This window comes from Ovis canadensis, chromosome 14 (assembly GCF_042477335.2).
Source record: "Ovis canadensis isolate MfBH-ARS-UI-01 breed Bighorn chromosome 14, ARS-UI_OviCan_v2, whole genome shotgun sequence".
NCBI lineage: Eukaryota > Metazoa > Chordata > Mammalia > Artiodactyla > Bovidae > Ovis > Ovis canadensis.
Window position 1 is genome coordinate 21,755,881 of NC_091258.1, and position 23,139 is coordinate 21,779,019.

General features: G+C 44.3%; 1 protein-coding gene across 3 annotated transcripts in view; it reads left to right on the plus strand.

Moving 5' to 3' along the window:
- The first annotated feature begins 6,534 nt into the window (after positions 1-6,534).
- The window catches only part of HSD17B2 (hydroxysteroid 17-beta dehydrogenase 2), a 99,254-nt gene continuing 82,649 nt past the window's right edge, over positions 6,535-23,139 (plus strand). For 2 of the 3 annotated variants that reach the window (XM_069552542.1, XM_069552543.1), the window contains exon 1: positions 6,615-7,091. In XM_069552542.1, the coding sequence (XP_069408643.1) occupies positions 6,824-7,091 (268 nt within the window). In that variant the 5' untranslated portion in view covers positions 6,615-6,823. Of the gene's footprint in view, positions 7,092-23,139 lie in introns of all 3 variants that reach the window. The other variant, XM_069552541.1, reaches the window with a different exon arrangement.

The window sequence follows — 23,139 nt, forward strand, 5'->3', positions numbered from 1 at the left end:
TAAGTGTCATAAGCAACTATTAAAAGAATCATAAAAAGTGTGCAACTGTCAAGGACTTTGGTCTGGTGGCTAAGACTTCATGCTCTCAATGCAGGAGGCATGAGTTCAGTCCCTGGTCTGAACTAGATCCCACATGCCACAGCTAAGGGTTTGCGTGCTGCATCAAGTTGGATAATGCAACTAAGACCTGGTGTGGCCAAATAAATAAATCTGTATTTTGAAAGTATGTAACTGTGAATGTAATCGGGGGGGAGGGTGGAAGATGGGCTGAAAAATAATTAATTCAAAAGAAGTCAACAAATAGAAGAAAAGTAATATAGAATAGAAGGGACCAATAGAAGGTAAACAGTAAAATAATGGGTTTAAACTAAATATATCAACACTCACATTTAACAAAATGAATTAAACTGTTTGATTAAGAGACAAAGATTATTATGGAGTTCTGTACTTCCACCCATTCTTCCCTGTATCTCCCATTACCGGCGGGGCATCTGTTACAGCTAATGAGCCAATACTGATACATTATTACTGACTCAAGTCTATACTTTTTACCTGAGGTCCTTGTCCTGTTTCTGTTCCTGAACCCCATCCGAGATCCCACGTTAATTTACTTGTCATGTCTCCTTAGGCTCCTCTAGGCTGTGACAATTTCTCAGCAGTTTCTTGTTTTTGATGTCTTTGAAGAGTGTTGGCCAGGTGTTTTTCAGAATGTTCTGCAAGGATGATTGTGCCCTTTTCATTACGTGACTTATCCCCAGTCAGTTGATGTCAACCACCTGGCTGAGGTGGAGTTTCTTCATGTTTCTCCATGGCAGGCTCCTGTTTTAGTTTCCAGGCTGTGCATTTTGGAAGGAAGTCGCTATGTGCAGCCCACACTTCTAAGTGTGAGTTCTGTTCCACCTCCTTGAGTGGGGGTATCTATGTAAATTAATTGGAAATTTTCTGCATAAGAGATTTGTCTTTTCTCCATTTATTTATACTCATTTAATCATTTATCTGTATCAGCATGGACTCATGGATATTTACTTACATTTATATTTTGGACACCAAAATAATTTTAAAAAGACAAAAAAGCTGCAAAAATTGGAGTTTTACTTGATAGCAAACACAATGGGAGTAAGCCACAGTACACTACTGCCAGAAGAGCAAATGAGTCTTCGGACATATAACTAAAGATATCACTTCAGGGATAGGGGAGGTGATCACCTTGCTCTATTCTCTGCTGTTTGCACTGTACTGAAAATATGGTGACTTCTTCTGGGCCTAACCTTTCAGAGGAGAAGTAAGTACTTGAGTTCCATTCTAGGAAAGGCCAGGCTGCTAAAGATCCTTGAAACCATATACAATAAATTTAGATCTGATCTATTTAAAATGAATGATTTCAACATTTTCACCCCGCAATAGTTCAGTGGAATAAAAAAAGGCTCCATCCAGCACCGCCATCAGCTTGTCTTTTCCCCCTCCCAAATGTGAACTAGAGAACAGATATATAATATTTGCACAATTAAGCTAAACACTTAAAATGTTAGTTATCACCCCAAAGCTTGAAAATACATGACAACCCTTGTGCTACTCCAAGACCACCCTGATGTCCATGGGATGACCCATTATGACGGTACCGCCATCTCCATATCTCGACATTTGGGTCATGGTGATATCAACACAAGGTCGTTCTCTACTGGATGAATTATGTTGTCATCATGCTGTTACATTCATTATAACAGCATTTCTTCAGTTATTGCAACAACATGATTTTTTAAATGTTTGAACTCTTGAAGTTATGGCTGCTTCAGGCACTAAGTACCAGATAGATTATATTCTACTATACATAAGGGGCAACTGAGAGAACTGAGGACCATCCACTTGGAGAAAGTGAGACATTACAGTAGTCTTCAAATATCTGAATGAAATAGGGACTACTAAGTTGGCTTGTGTGACACCTAGTGAAAAAGGACGGACAAGTGACATGATAAAATTCAGTCTAGCGGAGATCTTCCTAATGCTCTGAATGTCCTGAACTGGAAAGGCAGCTACAGAAGCTTTTCAGTGCCTGTTATGGGAGGCATAGTGGCAATAGACAGGATGACCACTTGGTGGGGGTGTTACAGAGAGAATCCATGTTTTACTTCTTCAAATTTCCCTTTTAAACTCAAGATCCATCGATCCTAAGAAAATACACATCCAGAGTCTCAGCATTTCCCCCGTTCCCTGGGTTGAGAAATGGGGTAAGATATCTTGTCTTCAGAGTGTTAGTCACTCAGTTGTGTCCAACTCTTTGTGACTGCGTGGACTGTAGCCCACCAGATTCCTCTGTCCATGGGATTTTCCAGGCAAGAATACTGGAGTGGGTTGCCATGTTCCCAACTCAGGGATCGAACCCAGGTCTTCTGCATTGCAGGCAGATTCTTAACCATCTGGGCCAGAAGGCACCATCAAAAAGGGACCTCCACTGCCAGAAGGGAGCAACAAGTTGGCTCATTGACACCATCAACAGGAATGACTTGACCCAATTGGCACCATCCCCCTGGAAAGCTAAGCACAAGTTTGCCAGAAATGGGACATTGGTCAAGCAAAAATGGTCTCAAGGAAAGCTCTGGGATAGAATAATGAGGATGAACAGGAGACCCAGTTCAGCTCAGTCAGATGGAAGAAGTCCTCATTCAGAGGTAGAGCAGCCCCTCAGATGGACTAGGGCCCTGGAATCCTCAATCTGAACGAGGACATCCAAAGATCAGGTGGGATTGAACTAGTTTTCAACTGGGAACTCTGCAGTCCCATGTCTGTTCTCCCAATGGTAAAAACCCTCCGTTTCCACCACCATCTACCCTGCTTCAGAGGAGGGGACTGAGTCTCAGGAAGGGCAGGTAGTTGCCCAATGCCTCACAGCTAGTAAGTTGGCAGAATCACGGTTCAAACTCAGTCCTGTGAATCTTTAAAGCTCACGTTTTCTTTCAAATAATGCCATTTGCAGCAACATGGATGTTACTATAGATTATTGTACTAATTGAAGTAAGTCAGGAGGAGAAAGACAAATATCATAGGATACTACTTATATGTGAATCTGAAACCCAACACTAATGAACCTATCTATGAAACAGGAAACAGACTTAGGACAAGGAGAGCAGACTTGTGGTGGCCAAGAGGGAGAGTGTTCGGGGAGGGGTGGAGTGGGATGGTGGAGTTAGTCAGTATAAGGGTGTCCCCGGTGGCTCAGATGGTAAAGAATCTGCCTGCAATGCAGGAGACGTGGGTTTGATCCCTGGTTCGGAAAGATCCCCTGGAGTCAGGAATGGCTACCCATGCCAGTCTTCTTGCCTGGAGCATTCCATGGACAGAGGAGCCTGGTGGGCTACAGTCCATGGGGTTGCAAAGAGTCAGACACCACTGAGCAACTCACATTTTCACTTTCACTTTCTATCATCTACAGGATGGATAAACCACAAGGTCCTACTGTAGAGCACAGAGAACTGTATTCAATAACCTATGATAAGCCATAATGGAAAATAAAATTAAAATAAGAATGTGTATAGGACTTTCCTGGTGGTCCAGTGGTTAAGACTCCGCCTGCCAGCGCTGGGGACATGGGTTGAATCCCTGGTCTAGGATGATCCCACATGGCACATAGCAACTAAGCCTGCCTGCCGCAACTACTGAGCTGATGCATGTACAGCCCATGCTCTGTGGCAAGAGAGGCCACTGCAATGAGAAGCCTGTGCACCACAGCGAAGAGGAGCCTCCACTTGCCACAGCTAGAGAAAGCCCTCGCCCAGCAACGAAGACCCAGCGCAGCCAAAATAATAATAATAATAATAATAATAATAATAATAAACGATTAACAGTAAGATTAAAAAGTATGTGTCTATATGTATAACTGGATCACTTTGCTGTGCAGCAGAAAGTAACACAACATTGTACATTGACAACATTCCACAAAAATAAAAAAATAAAGCTCGTATTCTTAGTATAGCATACGCCCTTCCTGCACATCACAGTGTCTTTTGCTTTCTCCTCGGGGGCCCCAGCGTCGAGCAGCTGGGAAGCTACATGGGCCGCCACCAGAGAAGATTCGCTCTGTCTCTGGTGGACGTGTGCCGTCAGAAGACCTGCAGTGGGGGTCAGGTCCCAGCCCGAGGGGCCAGAAAAAGCACAAAGGGCCCTGGCCCAGAGCTGCATCCTCACCTAGAATCCATCTGACATCAGAGCTAGCTTGACTGAATCCTCCTGGCTGAGGAGGCCACAAGGACAATGAGGTACCAGCTCCAGGGATGGCTTTGTGGACAGCGGACAGGAAGAAATGGGGTGTGTGGTGTGAGGGCGATCTCGGGGCTCACCAAGCAGGATTTCAGATCCCTGACCCGAAGCCGACAACTTCTGATGTCCTTGTGGCTGGGAGGGCAGACAAGAAGGGCCATTGCCCCAAGTGAGACCCCCATAATGGCTTTCTTGTCACCCCTCATGGTTCCACAGCACAATAAGTTTCACACCCAGTCTCCCCTCATTTTTTTTTGTTTTGTTTTAAGATTTTTTGATGTAGACCATTTTTTAAAAAGTCTTTATTGAATTTGTTACAATAGTGCTTCTGTTTTATATTTTGGTTTTTTGGCCACGAGGCATGTGGGATATCACCTCCTTGACCAAGGATTGAACCTGCATCCGCTGCATTGGAAGGTGATGGTCCAGAAGGTGATTAGCCACTGGACCACCAGGGAAGTCCAAGAACTATCCCTCCTTGGGTCTTGAGATAGCACCAAGCCCAGGTGGCTTGGCCTCATCTCCCTTTACAGCTGAGCTGGCTGAGCCCAGTGGTTCATCTCAGGCTCATCTGAGGCCAGAAGACAACTTTCCCGACTCCTATCCAAAGCCCTATCTACCTGATGGGCTGCTAGGTACACATCCTGCAAAGTCTTGCCTCCGCCCCATCATTCATCACTGGAGTCCTCTCCCCTGACCTCGGGCTTCCCTGGTGGCTCAGTGGTAGAGAATCCACCTGCCAATGCAGGAGACGTGGCTTCAGTCCCTGGGTTGGGAAATCCCCTGGGGGAGGAAATGGCAACCCATTCCAGTACTCTTGCCTGGAGAATCCCATGCATAGAGGAGCCTGGCTGGCTACAGTCCATGGGATCACAAAAGAGTCGGACATGACTTAGCAACTAAACAACAACAACACAATCCCCCACCTCCTCCCCACCCTCAGCACGTGCTAACTTCAGCTAGGGTTTGTGAGAAATCTACACGCCACTAGGCGCTCTGCTTTTCTCCTCTGGTTCTTTCTCTCTTGTTGAAGAAATGCAAATTGCCAGCACTGATGAGGCTCCTTCTGGTGTGCCAGGCAGGATGTGCTTAGCACTTTACCTTAGTGTTTTTATGATTTTACAGCTGAGGAGATGAGGGTTTAGGGAAAAAGAATCACCCACCGTAGACAACCTAGCTATTAAGCTGCAGAGCTGAGATTGGATTTGAATAGAGCCAATCCGACCTCAGAGTGAGGACTTTTCTTGTTTCTCCAGAGATGCCAACAGTCAGCTTTATCAGAATTCTGGGTCCCTCCCAGACAGGTGCCCAGCGCACATGAGGCTGTAAACCCAAGTGGGGCGGTGACCTCTTGGGGCTATCAGCATTGTCAACACTCCTAAGTGCTGCCTTTTGAGAAAATTGAGTCATGGCTGTGGGTCTTGACCCACTGTTCTTAAGTAGCCTATCCTCTTCCAGCCTCAACTTTCTACACTGTAAAATGTGCATAATAACATCCGCCTTGAACTAGTTCATGCTTCAAATGAGGGTAGAGAAGACCTAGTACATAATATACTAATTGTCTTTAATTTTTTTTTTCTCCTGGGACAGGAGAGTGGTTAAAGCATAAAACTCTGAAATAAGACTGCTCGTTTCCACTTCTGTGTGATCTTGGGCAAGTCGCTTAAGCTCTGTGTGCCTCAGTGTCCTTGCCCGTCAAGTCACTGCAGTGATAGAAGTTACTTCATAGAGATACTGTGTTCAGACAGACTGTGCATATTGACTGTTGAGCGCTACTGCCTGGAGCAGAGTTTAGCAGAAAATAGTGTCTCAGCTGAACACGGCTCCTGGCACAAATAGGTATCTATCGGCCATTACTCATATGTTTATTATAGCGTTATCTCTCCCTGGCTTGCCTTTCCTCCAGTGAGACCAAAGCACGTCTCATCTGCCGAGACTCTCTATCTCTATTTCTGCATTCTCTTTCCATCCAACCCTTCAGCCTGGCTCCAGCGGGAGATGGCAGGAATGCTGCAGGTGTGGACAAAATCAGTGAACTGTTTCCCTTCCAGAGTTGATCTTCCAGAGTGGTTGCCTGGATTTACACACACACACAAACACACACACACACACACTCCTGGGTCAGAAAAGAGGCTTGACTCACACATCACAGGCACTGAAAGGAGAAGAGATCTGCAAGCTAGAGGTTTCATTATTCGCTGTTCAGACAGTTTGAATTCTGTCAATTATTACCCAACTAGTTATCTCTCCAGAGGTGATTAAAAAATAATGGTGTGTGTGTTTGTTGTGGGTGAGTACACATCTGTGTCATGTGTGCAGTGGGCGTGGGGGGGAGTAATCAAATAGTCAGTGCTCTAGTATTTATATTAAACTGCAGATTGATTTAAATTACCCACCAGGAAATATGTGGCTGTATGAGTATGCTTAATTCATACTCATTCAAAGTGAGCTGGGGCTGTTTTCTCCCCCTCCCTTCTTGCCTCCCCGTTCATATAACCCAGGCTGCCTCCAGACTGCCTTTGCCCACTTGACTCACTGGCCGTGAGCACGGAAAGGTGCAGAGTCGCCAAGAATGGGCACTTTCTTCTCTGAGCCAGGGTGGCTCTGCCTGACTGTCACCGCAGTGCTGGGAGGAACAATTCTTTGCAAACTCAAGACGAGCCCAGGGCAGGTGGGGAGAAAGGTGGTCTGCCTGGCGGGCCTCTGGGGAGGCGCTTGCCTGATCAGCCTGTCCCTCTTCTGGGGCTTGGTTCTCTTCTCCCTGTCGTATTTCATCATGTATACTTACTTTTCTGGCCAAGAGTTGTTACCTGTGGATCAAAAGGCGGTGCTGATAACAGGTAAGTGGACAGCCCTGATCAGTGCTGGAACTGGCCCTTGCTTTGCCTTAGCAGGACTTTTTTTCAGATTAGGTTTAAAAAGAAAATATTTGGCATAGAGTAAATGCAAGCACATCCCCAGTGTCTTTCACTACAGCGATTTGGTCTGCTTTCTTTAGAAGGTGCCTTTGATGAGGCTGGTGGTAAGAGGGACTTGGAAGGGAACATGTATCCAAGTCACGATTTTGGTAATTTCCCAGGATATGTACAAATAAGCCAAGGGGGTTCGTTTCATCATAGCCAGGAAAGGCCTATGGTTTCTTTTTTTTTTTTTTTAAAGCTAAAACCAAATTTCGTTCTGAGATTAATGTTTAGCTGTGTTTTAGACTTTGCTTCTTATTCCTGAGATGCATAAAAAAGCTGTCAAATTGAGGTTATCCTTGTACTTTGCTTCATTATTTAAATATCAAAGAGACTCACCTGGGCTGGAAAAAGTTGTGATTTTCCCCAACTGCTGTCAAGAACCTTGTGTCTCATCCGAACATTTGTTTTCAGATCTGTCTTGGGACTGCTAACGTTTCTTATTTGGATCAGTTTGGCAAGGTGTCCAGAAGGCGGCTGGCTGCCGGTTGGCTGAGGTGCTAGCTTTTTTTCCTTCTCCTGTGTTGCTTTTTCCCCCTGCTGCAAGTGTGAGGCCAAATTAAATTCCTAGGTGTTGTAAAACTGGTTTGTTTGGTTGTGAAGTTTGAGCTTGGCTAGGACTTTAATTAGGGTTGCCTAGTGTTATCCTCACCCAGCAAGTCCAGCTACGGTGAGGACGGCGGCTGCAGAAGCATTTGCTGGGAGGGAGGTCATTACCCCACTCTCCACCCCTAGGTTGTGACCCACGGAGCGGAGTGAAGGCAAACAGGCAGTGTGAATGGAACCAAATCAGCCGATTTCCCAAGTTGCCGAGAAAGGGACTAGAAAGCCACTCGTCTATCTTGCTCTTGACTTTTAACTCAATCATGAAATTCTCTCTTAAAATGGGACTCAAGTAGGCACTTGTTGGAGGTCTGAAGTGCTGCAGAAAACAAGCTTCTGCAATGAAAAAGAAAAATCACCAAAACAGTTCAAAGGTAAAAAATTCAGTTGATCCATGGGATGTTTATCTACGCTAATCTCTGGTGTTACCTGGAATCACGCATCTGGAGGGCTTGGCTGGGTTTTCCACTGTTTCACTCAAATGCTCTAGGGCTGGCTGGGTGAAAAGCTGTAAGAACAGTATAAATTTTTCTGTTCAGTCTGTAGTAGCAAGTCCCCACAGTCTTCAGAGTAATTCCAGTTCCAATTTATTTTTTGTACTTTTCCACTTGCATGATAGAAGACAGAACAATGAAGCATGTTTTAAAAAAATAATCATGATGCTGTTGTTGACACTAATGGCTATGATTTCCCGGAGGTCCAAATATTCCTGGGAAATGGATTTCAAGAAGCAGCACTTCTAAGACTATTAGATAAGAATACTAAAGCTTAGGATAAACAGAGGCAAACTTCAAGGTAACTGAGAAAGCAGAAATTGTCTTTTGCTTGTTTGTCTTGTCAGTGTTCTTTATCCTATGGTTTTGAAGACAGAGGCATGCAGAAACGCACCAAATACACACCCAGCTCAGCTCACATCAGCCATTGAAATGTCCTGACTTGTGTTCAGTGGCATGGAAAATGATTGATTCAATTAGGCAACTCAAACCCAGTGACTAATCCCTCAGTGAAATGCTTAGCAGTTAGAAGGCTCAGGCTTAGGAAAGGAAGGACATACCTTGAAGCTGACTGAACTGAGCCTTTCAAGTCACTTTCATGAGGAATGCCATAGAGTCCATATAATTCTAGGGAAGCTCTCAAGACCTTTGTACCAAATAGGGAAATTTTAAATGAATTTAGTTAGTTAGACTCTTGTTGTTCAGTTGCCCGGTCGTGTTCAATTCTTAACAACTCCATGGATTGCAGCACACCAGGCCTCCTTGTCCCTCACCATCTCCCAAAGTTTGCCCAAGTTCATGTCCATTGCATCAGCAATGCCTTCCGGCCATCTCATCCTCAGATGCCCTTTTCTCCTTTCCTCAATCTTTCCCAGCATCAGGAACTTTTCCAATGAGTCAGTTGTTTGCATCAGATGGCCAAAATACTGGAGTTTCATCTTCAGCATCAGTCCTTCCAATGAGTATTCTGGGTTGATTTCCCTTAAGATTGATGGGTTTGATCTCCTTGCTGTCCAACAGATTCTCAGGAGTCTTCTCCAGAACGATAGTTCAAAGGCATCAATTCTTTGGTGCTCTGCCTTCTTTATGATCCAGCTCTCACAACCATACCCACTGGGAAGACCATAGCCTTGAGTAATGGCAGAGCAATGTCTCTGCTTTTCAACATGCTGTCTAGATTTGTCATAGCTTTCCTGCCAAGCAGTAAATGTCTTCTGATTCCATGGCTGCAGTCACCATCCACAGTTATTTCAGAGTCCAAGAAGAGGAAATCTGCCACTGCTTCCAACTTTTCCCTCTCAATGTGCCATGAAGTAATGGGGCCAGATGCCAAGATCTTAGGGTTTTCAATATTTAGTTTTAAGCTAGCTCTTTCACTCTCCTCCTTCATCCTAATTAAGAGGCTCTTTAGTTCCTCTTCAGTTCAGTTAAGTTCAGTAGCTCAGTCGTTTCTGACTGTTTGCAATCCCATGGACTGCAGCACACCAGGCCTCCCTGTCCATCTCCAACTCCCGAAGTTTACTCAAACTCATGTCCATTGAGTCAGTGATGCCATCCAACTATCTCATCCTCTGTCGTCTCCTTCTCCTCCTGCCTTCGATCTTTCCCAGCATTATGGGTCTTTTCAAAGGAGTCAGCTATTTGCGTGAGGTGGCCAAAGTACTAGAGTTTCAGCTTCAACACCAGTCCTTCAAACTGAATGTCCATTCAGGACTGATCTCCTTTAGGCTGGGCTGGTTGGATCTCCTTGCAGTCCAAGGGACTCTCAAGAGTCTTCTCCAACACCTCAGTTCAAAAGCATCAATTCTTTAGCGCTCAGCTTTCTTCACAGTCCAACGCTCACATCCAGACATAACCACAGGAAAAACCAGAGCCATGACTTGATGGACCTCAGCTGGCAAAGTAATGTCTCTGCTTTGTAATATGCTGTCTAGGTTGGTCATAACTTTTCTTCCAAGGAGTAAGTGTCTTTTAATTTCATGGCTGCAGTCACCATCCACAGTGATTTTGGAGCCCCCCAAAATAAAGTCAGCCACTGTGTCCACTGTTTCTCCATCTATTTCCCATGAAGTGATGGGACCGGATGCCATGATCTTCGTTTTCTGAATGTTGAGCTTTAAGCCAACTTTTTTACTCTCCTCTTTCACTTTAATCAAGAGGCTCTTCAGTTCTTCCTCGTTTTCTGCCATAAAGGTGGTGTCATCTGCATGTCTGAGGTTTTTGATATTTCTCCCAGCAATCTTGATTCCAGCTTGTGTTTCTTCCAGTCCAGCGTTTCTCATGATGTACTCTGCATAGAAGTTAAATAAGCAGGGTGACAATATACAGCCTTGACACACTCCTTTCCCGATTTGGAACCAGTCTGTTGTTCCATGTCCAGTTCTAACTGTTACTTCCTGACCTGCATACAGATTTCTCAAGAGGCAGGTCAGGTGGTCTGGTATTCCCATCTCTTGAGGAATTGTCCAAGTTTATTGTGATCCACACAGTCAAAGGCTTTGGCACAGTCAACAAAGCAGAAGTAGATGTGTTTCTGAACTCTCTTGCTTTTTCCACGATCCAGCAGACGTTGGCACTTTGACCTCTGGTTCCCCTGCCTTTTCTAAAACCAGCTTGAACATCTGGACATTCCCAGTTCAAGTATTCTTGAAGCCTGGCTTGGAGAATTTTGAGCATTACGTTGCTAGCGTGTGAGATGAGTGTAATGGTGTGGTAGTTTGAGCATTCTTTGACATTGCCTTACCTTGGGATTAGAATGAAAACTGACATTTTTCAGTCCTATGGCCACTACTGAGTTTTCCAAATTTACTGGCATATTGAGTACAGCACTTTCACAGCATCATCTTTCAGGATTTGGAATAGCTCAACTGGAATCCCATCACCTCCACTAGCTTTGTTCGTAGTGATACTTCCCTAAGGCCCACTTGACTTCACATTCCAGGATGTCTGGCTCTAGGTGAGTGATCACACCATCTGGGTCATGAAGATCTTTTTTGTACAGTTCTTCTGTGTATTCTTGCCACCTCTTCTTAATATCTTTGCTTCTGTTAGGTCCATACCATTTCTGTCCTTTATTGTGCTCATCTTTGCATGAAATGGTCCCTTGGTATCTCTAATTTTCTTGAAGAGATCTCTAGTCTTTCCCATTCTATTGTTTTCCTCTATTTCTTTGCACTGATCACTGAGGAAGGCTTTCTTATCTCTCCTTGCTATTCTTTGGAACTCTGTATCAAATGTGTATATCTTTCCTTTTCTCCTTTGCTTTTGGCTTCTCTTCTTTTCACAGCTATTTGTAAGGCCTCCTCAGACAGGCATTTTGCTTTTTTGCATTTCTGTTTTGGGGTATGGTCCTGATCCCTGTCTCCTGTACAATGTCATGAACCTCCATCCATAGTTCATCAGGCACTCTATCTATCAGATCTAGTCCCTTAAATCTATTTCTCACTTCCACTGTATAATCATAAGGGATTTGATTGAAGTCATACCTGAATGGTCTAGTGGTTTTCCCTACTTTCTTCAATTTTAGTCTGAATTTGGCAATAAAGAGTTCATGTTCTGAGCCACAGTCAGCTCCCGGTCTTGTTTTAGCTGACTGTATAGAGCTTCTCCATCTTTGGCTACAAAGAATATAATCAATCTGATTTTGGTGTTGACCATCTGTCAATGTCCATGTGTAGAGTCTTCTCTTGTGTTGTTGGAAGAGGGTGTTTGCTATGACCAGTGCGTTCTCTTGGCAAAACTCTATTAGCCTTTCCCCTGCTTCATTCCATATTCCAAGGCCAAATTTGCCTGTTACTCTAGGTGTTTCTTGACTTCCTCCTTTTGCATTCCAGTCCCCTATAATGAAAAGGACATCTTTGGGTATTAGTTCTAAAAGGTCTTGTAGCTCTTGATAGAGTCATTCAACTTCAGCTTCTTCAGCATTACTGGTTGGGGCATAGGCTTGGATTACTGTGATATTGAATGGTTTGCCTTGGAAATGAACAGAGATCATTCTGTCATTTTTGAGATTGCATCCAAGTACTGCATTTCAGACTCTTTTGTTGACCAAGATGGTTACTCCATTTCTTCTAAGGGATTCCTGCCCACAGTAGTAAATATAATGGCGATTTGAGTTAAATTCACCCATTGCAGTCCATTTTAGTTCCTGATTGCTAGAATGTCGATGTTCACTCTTATCATCTCCTGTTTGATCACTTGCAATTGCCTTGATTCATGGACCTAACATTCCAGGTTCCTATGCAATATTGCTCTTTATAGCATCAGACCTTGCTTCTGTGTTGTTTTTGTTTTGGCTCCATCTGTTAATTCTTTCTGGAGTTATTTCTCCACCAATCTCCAGTAGCATATTGGGCACCTACCAACCTGGGGAGTTCATCTTTCTGTGTCCTATCTTTTTGCCTTTTCATACTGTTCATGGGTTCTCAAGGCAAGAATACTGAAGTGGTTTGCCATTCCCTTCTCCAGTGGGCCATATTTTGTCAGAACTCTCCACAATGACCCGCCCATCTTGGGTGGCCCCACATGCATGGCTCATGGTTTCACTGAGTTAGACAAGGCTGTGGTCCATGTGATCAGATTGGTTAGTTTTCTGTGATGGTGGTTTTCAGTCCATCTGCCCTCTGATGGAGAAGGAGAAGAGGCTTATGAAAGCTTCCTGATGGGATAGACTGACTGAGGGGGACACTGGGTCTTGTTCTGATGGGCAGGGCCATGCCCAGTAAATCTTTAATCCAATTTTCTGTTGATGGGTGGAAGTGTGTTCCCTCCCTGCTATTTACCTGGGGCTCAGTAATCAATTTACACTTGTGGGCTTAACCTGGGGCTTCCCTTGTGGTTCAGACGGTAAAGCATCTGCCTACAATGCAGGAGACCCGGGTTGGATCCCTGGGTCAGGAAGTTCCCCTGGAGAAGGAAATGGCAACCCACTCCAGTATTCTTGACTGGAAAATTCCATGGACGGAGGAGCCCGGTAGGCTACAGTCCATGGGGTCGCAAAGAGTTGGAGACGACTGAACGACTTCACTACATTTCAGCAATCAATAGGAAAAGGAATAGTCAAGGCTGCATATTGTCACCCTGCTAATTTAACTTATATGCAGAGTACATCATGAGAAACACTGGGCTGGAAGAAGCACAAGCTGGAATCAAGATTGCTGGGAGAAATATCAATAACCTCAGATATGCAGATGACACCACCCTTATGGCAGAAAGTGAAGAGGAACTCAAAAGCCTTTTGATAAAAGTGAAAGAGGAGAGTGAAAAAGTTGGCTTAAAGCTCAACATTCAGAAAATGAAGATCATGACATCTGGTCCCATCACTTCATGGGAAATAGATGGGGAAACAGTGTCAGACTTTTTTTGGGGGGGGCTCCAAAATCACTGCAGATGGTAGCTGCAGCCATGAAATTAAAAGATGCTTACTCCTTGAAAGGAAAGTTATGACCAACCTAGATAACATATTAAAAAGCAGAGATATTACTTTGCCAACAAAGGTCCATCTAGTCAATGCTATGGTTTTTCCAATGGTCATCTATGGATGTGAGAGTTGGACTGTGAAGAAAGCTGAGCATGGAAGAATTGATGCTTTTGAACTGTGGTGTTGGAGAAGACTCTTGAGAGTCCCTTGGACTGCAAGGAGATCAAACCAGTCCATCCTAAAGGAGACCAGTCCTGGGTGTTCATTTGAAGGACTGATGCTGAGGCTGAAACTCCAATACTTTGGCCACCTCATGTGAAGAGTTGACTCATTGGAAAAGACCCTGATGCTAGGAGAGATTGTGGGCAGGAGGAGAAGGGGACGACAGAGAATGAGATGGCTGGATGGCATCACCGACTCGATTGACATGACTTTGAGTGAACTCGGGTGTTGGTGATGGACAGGGAGGCCTGGTGTGCTGTAATTCATGGGTTCACAAAGAGTCGGACACGATTGAGTGACTGAAATGAACTGAACTGAGCAGTGATCATTGCAAAGAAATAGAGAAAAACAACAGAATGGGAAAGACTAGAGATCTCTTCAAGAATATTAGAGATACCAATGGAACATTTCATGCAAAGATGGGCACAATAAAGGACAGAAATTGTATGGACCTAACAGAAGCAGAAGATATTAAGAAGAGATGGCAAGAACACACAGAAGAACTGTACAAAAAAAATCTTCATGACCCAGATAATCATGATGGTATGATCACTCACCTAGAGCCAGACATCCTGGAATGTAAAGTCAAGTGGGCATTAGGAAGTATCACTATAAACAAAGCTGGTGGAGGTGATAGAATTCCTGTTGAGCTATTTCAAATCCTGAAAGATGATGCTGTGAAAGTGCTGCACTCAATATGCCAGCAAAGTTGGAAAACTCAGCAGTAGCCACAGGACTGGAAAAGGTTAGTTTTTATTCCAATCCCAAAGAAAGGCAATGCCAAAGAATGCTCAAACTACCGCACAATTGCACTCATCTCACACGCTAGTAATGTGCTCAAAATTTCCAAGCCAGGCTTCAGTAATATGTGAACCATGAACTTCCTGATGTTCAAGCTGGTTTTAGAAGAAGCAGAAGAACCAGAGATCAAATTGCCAACATCTGCTGGACCATCGAAAAAGCAAGAGAGTTCCAGAAAAACATCTATTTCTGCTTTATTGACTATGCCAAAGCCTTTGACTGTGTGGATCACAATAAACTGGAAAATTTCTCAAGAGATGGGACTATCCGACCACCTGACCTGCCTCTTGAGAAACCTATATGCCAGTCTCCTTTGCCCTTGGACGTGGGATATCTCCTCACAGCCGCTCCAGTGCCTATCGTCTTACTGGGGTTTTTCTGACCATGGACGTGGGTTATCTGCACATGGCTGCTCCAGCACAGTGCAGCCACCACTCACATTTAGGACTTCTTCTAAATGCGCTTTCTGCCATTAGAGTGGTATCATCCTCATAAATGAAGTTTGATGTTTGTCCCACTGATGTTGATTCCAGGCTTGTAACTCATCCAGCCCGCGATTTCTCCTGATGTGCTCAGCGTATAGATTAAACAATCAGAGTGACAGCAGATAGCCCTGTCACATCCCTTTCTCAGTCTTGAACCAATCAGTTGTTCCATACAGGGTTCTAACTTCTTGACCCACATACAGGTTTCTCAGGAGACAAGTAAGATGGTCTGGTATTCCCATCTCTTTAAGAGTTTCCACAGTTTATTATGATCCACACAGTCGAAGGCTTTGAAACAGAGGTAGATGTTTTTCTGGAATTCCCTAGCTTTCTCTATGATCCAGCGAATGTTGGCAATTTGATCTCTGGTTCCTTTTCCTTTTCTAAACCCAGCTTGGACATCTCGAAGTTCTTGGTTTGCATAATGCTGAAGCCTAGCATGCAAGAATTTAAGCATGACCTTATTTCACGGGAGATGAATGCAATTGTCCAATGGTTAGAACATTCTTTAAGTACTACCCTTCTTAGGAATTGGGATGAGAATTGACCTTTTCCAGTCCTGTGGCCACTGCTGGGTCTTTCAGATTTGCAGACATATTGACTGCAATACCTTGATAGCATCATCCTTTAGGGTTTCGAATAGTTTCACGGGAATTCTGTCACACCCACTAGCTTTACTAACAGCAGTGCTTCCTAAGGCCCACTTGACTTCACTCTCCAGAATGTCTGGCTGTGGGTGACTGACTGCACCATCATAGTAATCCAGCTCATAACTCCTTAAAGAATAAGCCATCATGACTTGGAACAGCTTTTGCTTCAGGTTGGCTTATACTGTAAATCAGTACACATTTTAGGGATGGGGGGTACATAGAGAAATGGGCAGTGTACCTCAAAACCATAAATGTTATTCTTTTACCTGGTAATTCAAGATTTGGACATTTCTCTTAAAGAAATAATCTGAAATGTGAGAAAAAGTGTACATGCAAACCAAACTGATACATTTACAAAGTTATTTAAAATTGTGAAATATCAAAAGCAATCAAAAAGGTGACCACGTTGTAAAATTAGACAGAAAGCAACAAATGTCATTGAAATGAAGAGAAAACAAAATGGTGAGAAATGATGGTATCGTCTCCAGACGTAAAACGAGAATTTGAAAAATTCATGTGAAATGACCTGACAACTGTGCTAGAACATGGAAACTGAACTAAGAGAAAGCACCCAGGGGATCCTGGTGTTTGGCTAAGACTATATCCATGTTACATGAAGATGGAAAGCACTAGACGGAAATAGAATGTGAATGGTTGGATCAGAGTACTTAGATTTGTTTTTCCCTCAGAAATTTGTCTAATGTAGTTATATTGCTTATATAACCATGGACTTTAAAAATACTCATAATCTAAAAGTTGAGAATCATGTTTTATTTGGTGGAAATTTTTAGGGCCTCAAGCCAAGCCTCTCAAGCTGTTACCTGAGACAGCATCTCAAGTAACCCTGAGAAAATTGCTCGGAGGAGGCGAGGAGAAGGGCCAAGATTATCCAGAACTTTTGGAACAAAGGGCAGGTAGTCTGCACATCAGAAGGTTATTGTTAATTAAAGAAGATCAGATATTCTAAGTTAAGGAATTTGGGGCTTTTCTCTGTATGGGAAGATGAGTGCTCACTAAGATCATTCCTTTCATATGCGCCTCGGCTACCTGGGGCCAGCATCCCGTGTTTTCACATCCTGAGCTTCCTTTCCTCAGGGCTCACTGCAGGGAGTGGCTGCAGTCTGATGGCTGCTAGCTGACAGATATTCTTTTCCTTCCTGAGTGCCCTTAGGGGTCACCACCTTACTTTGAAGGATTGCAGTCCTTGATGACTATGATATTCTTGTTTATGGATATAGCAGGAAATATTCCATTTCTCATAACAAAACCACTTAACAGAGATCATATTAAAAGGATAAAGTCCACTGTAGTGTCTAATTAATTATGGACCCAGGTATAGGACAAGTTCAAAAAACCTTTTTCCTTGAGTCCCCTATTTCACTTTGTTAAGATAAAGGGCTTTTGTCTCTGAGACATATAATTATAGCATGTAGGGCATCCAGGGCCCCAAAGGCTTATGGCAGTCAGTCCATTTTTTTTAAGGGCTGTAAGATTAGTGACGAGCCCAGCCGCCCTGCAACAGCATGTCAAGCGCCACAGAGGCAAGAGGGTTGAAGTCTGACAGGCTTGGGTTGGAAACTTGCATGCACATTGCCTCAGGGTATGTTCTCTAGGGGCAGGGATCGAGGCAAAGATTTGTGTGAAAGGAATTTATTGGAAAGGTTAGATGACCCCACCCTTATGGCAGAAAGTGAAGGGGAGCTAAAAAGCCTCTTGATGAAAGTGAAAGAGGAGAGTGAAAAAGTTGGCTTAAAGCTCAACATTCAGAAAACGAAGATCATGGCATCCGGTCCCATTACTTTATGGGAAATAGATGGAGAATCAGTGGAAACAGTGTCAGACTTTATCTTTTTGGGCTCCAAAATCACTGCAGATGGTGACTGCAGCCATGAAATTAAAAGACGCTTACCCTTTGGAAGAAAAGTTATGACCAACCTAGACAGTATATTCAAAAGCAGAGACATTACTTTGTCGACTAAGGTCCGTCTAGTCAAGGCAATGGTTTTTCCTGTGGTCATGTATGGATGTGAGAGTTGGAGTGTGAAGAAGGCTGAGCACCGAAGAATTGATACTTTTGAACTGTGGTGTTGGAGAAGACTCTTGAGAGTCCCTTGGACTGCAAGGAGATCCAACCAGTCCATTCTAAAGGAGATCAACCCTGGGATTTTTTTGGAAGGACTGATGCTAAAGCTGAAACTCTAGTACTTTGGCCATCTCATGCGAAAAGTTGACTCATTGGAAAAGACTCTGATGCTGGGAGGGATTGGGGGCAGGAGGAGGAGGGGACGACCGAGGATGAGATGGCTGGATGGCATCACTGACTCGATGGACATGAGTCTGACTGAACTCCGGGAGATGGTGATGGACAGGACAGGTAGGCCTGGCATGCTGCAATTCATGGGGTTGCAAAGAGTCGGACATGACTGAAATGAACTGAACTGAACTGAACTTATAGGTTAAGGGTGATAGGTTGTGGAGTAGGGAAGATGAACAGGGAAGGGGAGGAGGCCAAGCCCCGATCCAGCAACAAGGGAAGTGCGTTTGGCTCCTGTATTAGCTCAATAACCTGGGGCAGATCAGGAGGCCCGGGTGTCACAGGCGAGAGCGGTCCCCATTGCAGGCCAGGGGATACCCTCATACTTGTTAATCATTAGTTAAGGGCTGTCACCCCCACCCCCTTTGGCAAGAGGAGGAGTGGCTTAAACTCCAGCTGGCTCTCCCTGCTGTGTGCATGCTTAGTCGCTCAATCGTGTCTGCGACCCCTTGGACTGGAGCCCGCCAGGCTCCTCTGTCCGTGGGGATTCTCCAGGCAAGAATACTGGTGTGAGTTGCCATGCCCTCCTCCAAGGGGATCTTCCCAACTCAGGGACTAAACCCAGGTCTCCTGCATTGCAGGTGGATTCTTTACTGTCTGAGCCACCAGGGAAGCCCTCTGGCTTTCCATGGCCACTGCCTAAAAGAACCCCAGCATTCTGAGCAGCTGGTAGACAAGGTCACATGTTCTGCTCGCTGGGAGAGAATTGCGCTGAGGATGAGAGCCCCTCCAGATGGTCAAGGCACATATACACTGCCGTATGCAAAATAGAGAGCTGGGGGGAAGCTGCTGTGTCGCACGGGGGGCTCAGCTCAGTGCTTTGTGATGACCTAGAGGAGTGGGAAGGGGCTTCCGGGGGTGTGGGCTCAAATGGTGAAGACTCTGCCTGTGATGCGGGAGACCCGGGTTTGATCTCTGGGTTGGGAAGACCCCCTGGAGGAAGGAAATAGAGAGGTGGGATTGGGGTGAGGTGGAAGAGAGGCCTAAGAGGGAGAGGGTATATGTGTGTGCTTGTGTGCTAAGTGCTTCAGTCATGTCTGAGTCTTTGTGACCCCTATGGACTGTAGTCCACCAGGCTCCTTTGTCCATGGAATTCTCCAGGCAAGAATACTAGAGTGGGTGGCCACGCCCTCCTCCAAGGGATCTTCCTCATCCAGGGACTAAACCCACGGCTCCTGCATTGGCAGGCGGGTTCTTTACCATTAGCGCCACCTGGGAAGCCTCGGATATATGTATGCATATAGATCCCCCGGAGGAGGGAATGGCAACCCACTCCAGTATTCTTGCCTGGAGAATTCCATGGGCAGAGAAGCCTGGAGGGCTACAGTCTATGAGCTCACAAAGAGTGGCACATGACTGAAGTGACTTAACATGCACGCATAGTTAATTTACGTCATTGTACAGCAGAAATTAACACAATACTGTAAAGCAATTATAGTCCAATTAAAGCAATTTAAAAAAATCATCAAGGATCTGGGGCACCCTGATATCTGCTAGATACCTCTTACTAGCAGTGTGATCTTTCAAAGTACCTGGTTTTAGGCTTTAAACTGTTTTCTCCTCTGTAAACTGGAAATGATACACACACACACACACACACACACTCACACTCACAGTTATAAATGGAGCTAGTGGATGAGAAAGAGGAGGGGGAGGGAGGGAGAGAGGTGATTTTGTCTGTTGACGTGGTGACAGGTGAGGTTAGGTAGGATAAAAAGAAAACCGAAAGGAAAAACAATGGCTGACAAAGGAATCCTCCAGAAGGATTCCCAGAGTGGCATGAAGCCCAGTGTTGGGTGTGGGAGGGAGCTCATTAGGATTTGAAAAAGTTACTTTCTACAAGGAAGATAAGGTCTTCTAGGCAACTGGTTAATCAGCCATGACACACACAGCCAGCACTCATTAAAACTTGTTGAGTTGGATATTTTTTTTTTGAATTGCATAATTTTTAATTGGAATTTGCAAAAGTAGGTACAATGGAAGACAGATAAGGGAAGGGAAGAAGAATATGTTTGATGTGGAAGTCTTTATCTTATGCCCCAAACAGAGTCCTAGTGGGTGGTCATCCCTTTCTAGGACTTACTAAACAGCCCGATTTGTGTTCTAAAATGGAATACTGTTGGCCTCAGCTTGGGATTTAGGTTCCTTTGAATTTTTTTTCTGGTGGCTGTGGTGGGGGTTGGGGGTGGGGATGCATATAACACGTGGCTTGTGGGGGATCTTACCTCCCTGTCCAGGAATTCAACCTGCATCCTCAGCAGTGAAGGTCAGGAGTCCAAACCACTGGACCACCAGGGAATTCTCTGGGCTTCTTTAAACTCAACATTCAGTTCAGTTCAGTTCAGTCGCTCAGTCGTGTCTGACTCTTTGTGACCCCATGAATTGCAGCACGCCAGGCCTCCCTGTCCATCACTAATTCCCGGGGTTCACTCAGACTCATGTCCATCGAGTTGGTGATGCCATCCAGCCATCTCATCCTCTGTCGTCCCCTTCTCCTCCTGCCCCCAATTTCTCACAGCATCAGACTCTTTTCTAATGAGTCAACTTTTCACATGAGGTGGCCAAAGTACTAGAGTTTCAGCTTTATCATCAGTCCTTCCAATGAACAAGGAGGACTATCTCCTTTAGAATGGACTGGTTGGATCTCCTTGCAGTCCAAGGGACTCTCAAGAGTCTTCTCCAACACCACAGTTCAAAAGCATCAATTCTTTGGCGCTGAGCTTTCTTCACAGTCCAACTCTCACATCCATACATGACCACAGGAAAAACCATAGCCTTGACTAGATGGACTTTTGTTGGCAAAGTAATGTCTCTGCTTTTGAATAGGAAATACTTTTCTTCCAAGGAGTAAGCGTCTTTAAATTTCCTGGCTGCAATCACCATCTGCAGTGATTTGGGAGCCCCCCAAAATAAAGTGTGACACTCTTTCCACTGTTTCCCCATCTATTTCCCATGAAGTGATGGGACCAGATGCCATGATCTTCATTTTCTGGATGTTGAGCTTTAAGCCAACTTTTCACTCTCCTCTTTCACTTTCATCAAGAGGCTTTTTAGTTCCTCTTCACTGTCTGCCATAAGGGTGGTGTCATCTGCATATCTGAGGTTATTGATATTTCTCCCAGCAATCTTGATTCCAGCTTGTGCTTCTTCCAGCCCAGTGTTTCTCATGATGTGCTCTGCATAGAAGTTAAATAAGCAGGGTGACAATACACAGCCTTGACATACTCCTTTTCCTATTTGGAACCAGTCTGTTGTTCCATGTCCAGTTCTAACTGTTGCTTCCTGACTTGCATATAGGTTTCTCAAGTGGCAGGTCAGGTGGTCTGGCAGTCCCATCTCTTGAGGAATTTTCCACAGTTGATTGTGATCCACACAGTCAAAGGCTTTGGCAGAGTCAATAAAGCAGAAATAGATGTTTTTCTGGAACTCTCTTGCTTTTTCCATGATCCAGCGGATGTTGGCAATTTGATCTCTGGTTCCTCTGCCTTTTCTAAAACCAGCTTGAACATCTGGAAATTCATGGTTCACGTATTTCTAAAGCCTGGCTTGGAGAATTTTGAGCATTACTTTACTAGTGTGTGAGATGAGTGCAATTGTGCGGTAGTTTGAGCATTCTTTGGCATTGCGGTTCTTTGGGATTGGAATGAAAACTGACCTTTTCTAGACCTGTGGCCACTGCTGAGTTTTCCAAATTTGCTGGCATATTGAGTACAGCACTTTCATAGCATCATCTTTCAGGATTTGAAATAGCTCAACTGGAATCCCATCACCTCCACTAGCTTTGTTCGTAGTGATGCTTTCTAAGGCCCACTTGACTTCACTATCCAGGATGTCTGGCTCTAGATGAGTGATCACACCATCGTGATTATCTGGGTCATGAAGATCTTTTTTGTACAGTTCTTCTGTGTATTCTTGCCACCTCTTCTTAATATCTTCTGCTTCTGTTAGGTCCATACCATTTCTGTCCTTTATCGTGCCTATCTTTGCATGAAATGTTCCCTTGGTATCTCTAATTTTCTTGAAGAGATCTCTAGTCTTTCTCATTCTGTTGTTTTCCTCTATTTCTTTGCATTGATCGCTGAGGAAGGCTTTCTTATCTCTTCTTGCTATTCTTTGGAACTCTGCATTCAGATGCTTATATCTTTCCTTTTCTCCTTTGCTTTTTGTTTCTCTTCTTTTCACAGCTATTTGTAAGGCCTCCCCAGACAGCCATTTTGCTTTTTTGCATTTCTTTTCCATGGGGATGATCTTTATCCCTGTCTCCAGTACAATGTCATGAACCTCCGTCCATAGTTCATCAGGCACTCTATCTATCAGATCTAGTCCCTTAAATCTATTTCTCACTTCCACTGTATAATCATAAGGGATTTGATTTAGGTCATACCTGAATGGTCTAGTGGTTTTCCCTACTTTCTTCAATTTAAGTCTGAATCTGTCAATAAGGAGTTCATGATCTGAGCCACAGTCAGCACCCGGTCTTGTTTTAGCTGACTGTATAGAGCTTGTCCATCTTTGGCTACAAAGAATATACTCAATCTGATTTTGGTGTTGACCATCTGGTGATGTCCATGTGTAGAGTCTTCTCTTGTGTTTTTGGAAGAGGGTGTTTGCTATGACCTGTGCATTCTCTTGGCAAAACTCTATATTCCAAGGCCAAATTTGCCTGTTACCCCAGGTGTTTCTTGACTTTCTATTTTTGCATTCCAGTCCCCTTAGTGAAAAGGACATCTTTTTTTCGGTGTTAGTTCTAAAAGGTCTTGTAAGTCTTCATAGAACCATTCAACTTCAGCTTCTTCAGCTTTATTGGTTGGGCCATAGACTTGGATTACTGTGATATTGAATGGTTTGCATTGGAAATGTACAGAGATCATTCTGTCATTTTTGAGACTGCATCCAAGTAATGCATTTCAGACTCTTTGTTGGACCATGATGGCTACTCC